Source organism: Echinops telfairi, unplaced genomic scaffold (assembly GCF_000313985.2).
Source record: "Echinops telfairi isolate 266 unplaced genomic scaffold, ASM31398v2 ScPeMD7_6;HRSCAF=24_0, whole genome shotgun sequence".
Classification (NCBI taxonomy): Eukaryota; Metazoa; Chordata; class Mammalia; order Afrosoricida; family Tenrecidae; genus Echinops; species Echinops telfairi.
In genome coordinates, this window is record NW_022103902.1 from 1,355,539 (window position 1) to 1,356,754 (window position 1,216).

At 37.3% G+C, this 1,216-nt stretch overlaps 1 protein-coding gene across 1 annotated transcript in view; it reads right to left on the reverse strand.

Annotated features, from left to right (window-relative positions):
• Positions 1-271, reverse strand: part of LOC123521240 (sentrin-specific protease 7-like) — a 73,521-nt gene extending 73,250 nt beyond the window's left edge. The window contains exon 1 of the mRNA XM_045286195.1: positions 177-271. Within this exon, the coding sequence (XP_045142130.1) occupies positions 177-266 (90 nt within the window). The 5' untranslated portion in view covers positions 267-271. The remainder of the gene's footprint in view (positions 1-176) is intronic.
• Positions 272-1,216: the final 945 nt, after the last annotated feature.

Here is a 1,216-nt window from a genome sequence, read left to right on the forward strand (position 1 = left end):
AAAAAAAAAAAGTCCTCAAAATCCCATATCAATATATATATGACAGAAACCATTTAAATCCTACAATTAGGTAACATAAGACTAAAAAAGGGACATAAAAGGAAATTTGTATTCACTAAGATACTTTAAACATACCAAATAAAACTATATACTTAAAAGAATGTAGTTTGAATCACCTCTTGCAAAGGGAGATTCCACCGTTCTGAGCTTCTGAGTTTCGAGAGTGATGACTGAACTCGGATACTCTCTGGTTTAGCTTTTAGCATCTTTGTTATCTGAAATTAGGGTGAGAAAATAACCAGTTTAATTGAAATAAAAATAAGAAATGAATCAGGTAACAGAACTACTAAATTAACCTTCATTAATACTTGGAAATTTAAAATTTCTAAATTCTGAACTTAATGCATATGTAGCTAAGTGTAATTCTGAGAGAAAACATAATAGAAACTTCTCAACGACTATAAAGGTACACATACGAAGTATCATTACTGCTTCCCAACTACTGTGTTGCCTACCTGCCATCGCTTCACTTCTTAATCTTCCAAATGCTGTGCTCGGGTTCCTCTACTCAATCTAATTATAGCTGAGCTGCCTCCAATACAGCAATGGCATCCCACGACTTAGACACCCGAGTGTCTTCACATCACTGACACTAGCATTGCCCGAATATGTCACTTTATGTCTCTATACTTTTGTTAAACTGCTCCCTCAACTCAGAATTGACTGTCTCTGTACTTTTCTCTGGTAAAGTATCACATATTGTGCTAACACTCATTCCCTCAACCACACAATGGCCACCCCACACCAAGGCATTCCTCTCTGTATATTAGTATTTAGTATATTTCTATTACTTATTTGTATTATATGTGTCATAACTAACTCACACTCACGGTCATAGAGTCGATGCCAATTCGTAACAACCCAATTACACCGTAGAAATGCCCCGACAAGGCTCTGAGACTGTACCCTTTTATGGGAGTAGGAAGCCCTGTCTTTCTCCCATAAAGCAGCTGGTGGTTTCAAATTGCTGGTCTTGCAGTTAACAGTCCAATGGGCAACCGCCCACTACACCACCATGGCTTCTTGTACATATATTGATGTCTTACTACATAAAAATCCTTGGTCTACATAACTCCTTTGCATTGTGGGCCTGTTAGACCGGGTTCACTAGTAAAACAAATTCAGTGACACTCATGTATGTGTAATAAAGAGCCTT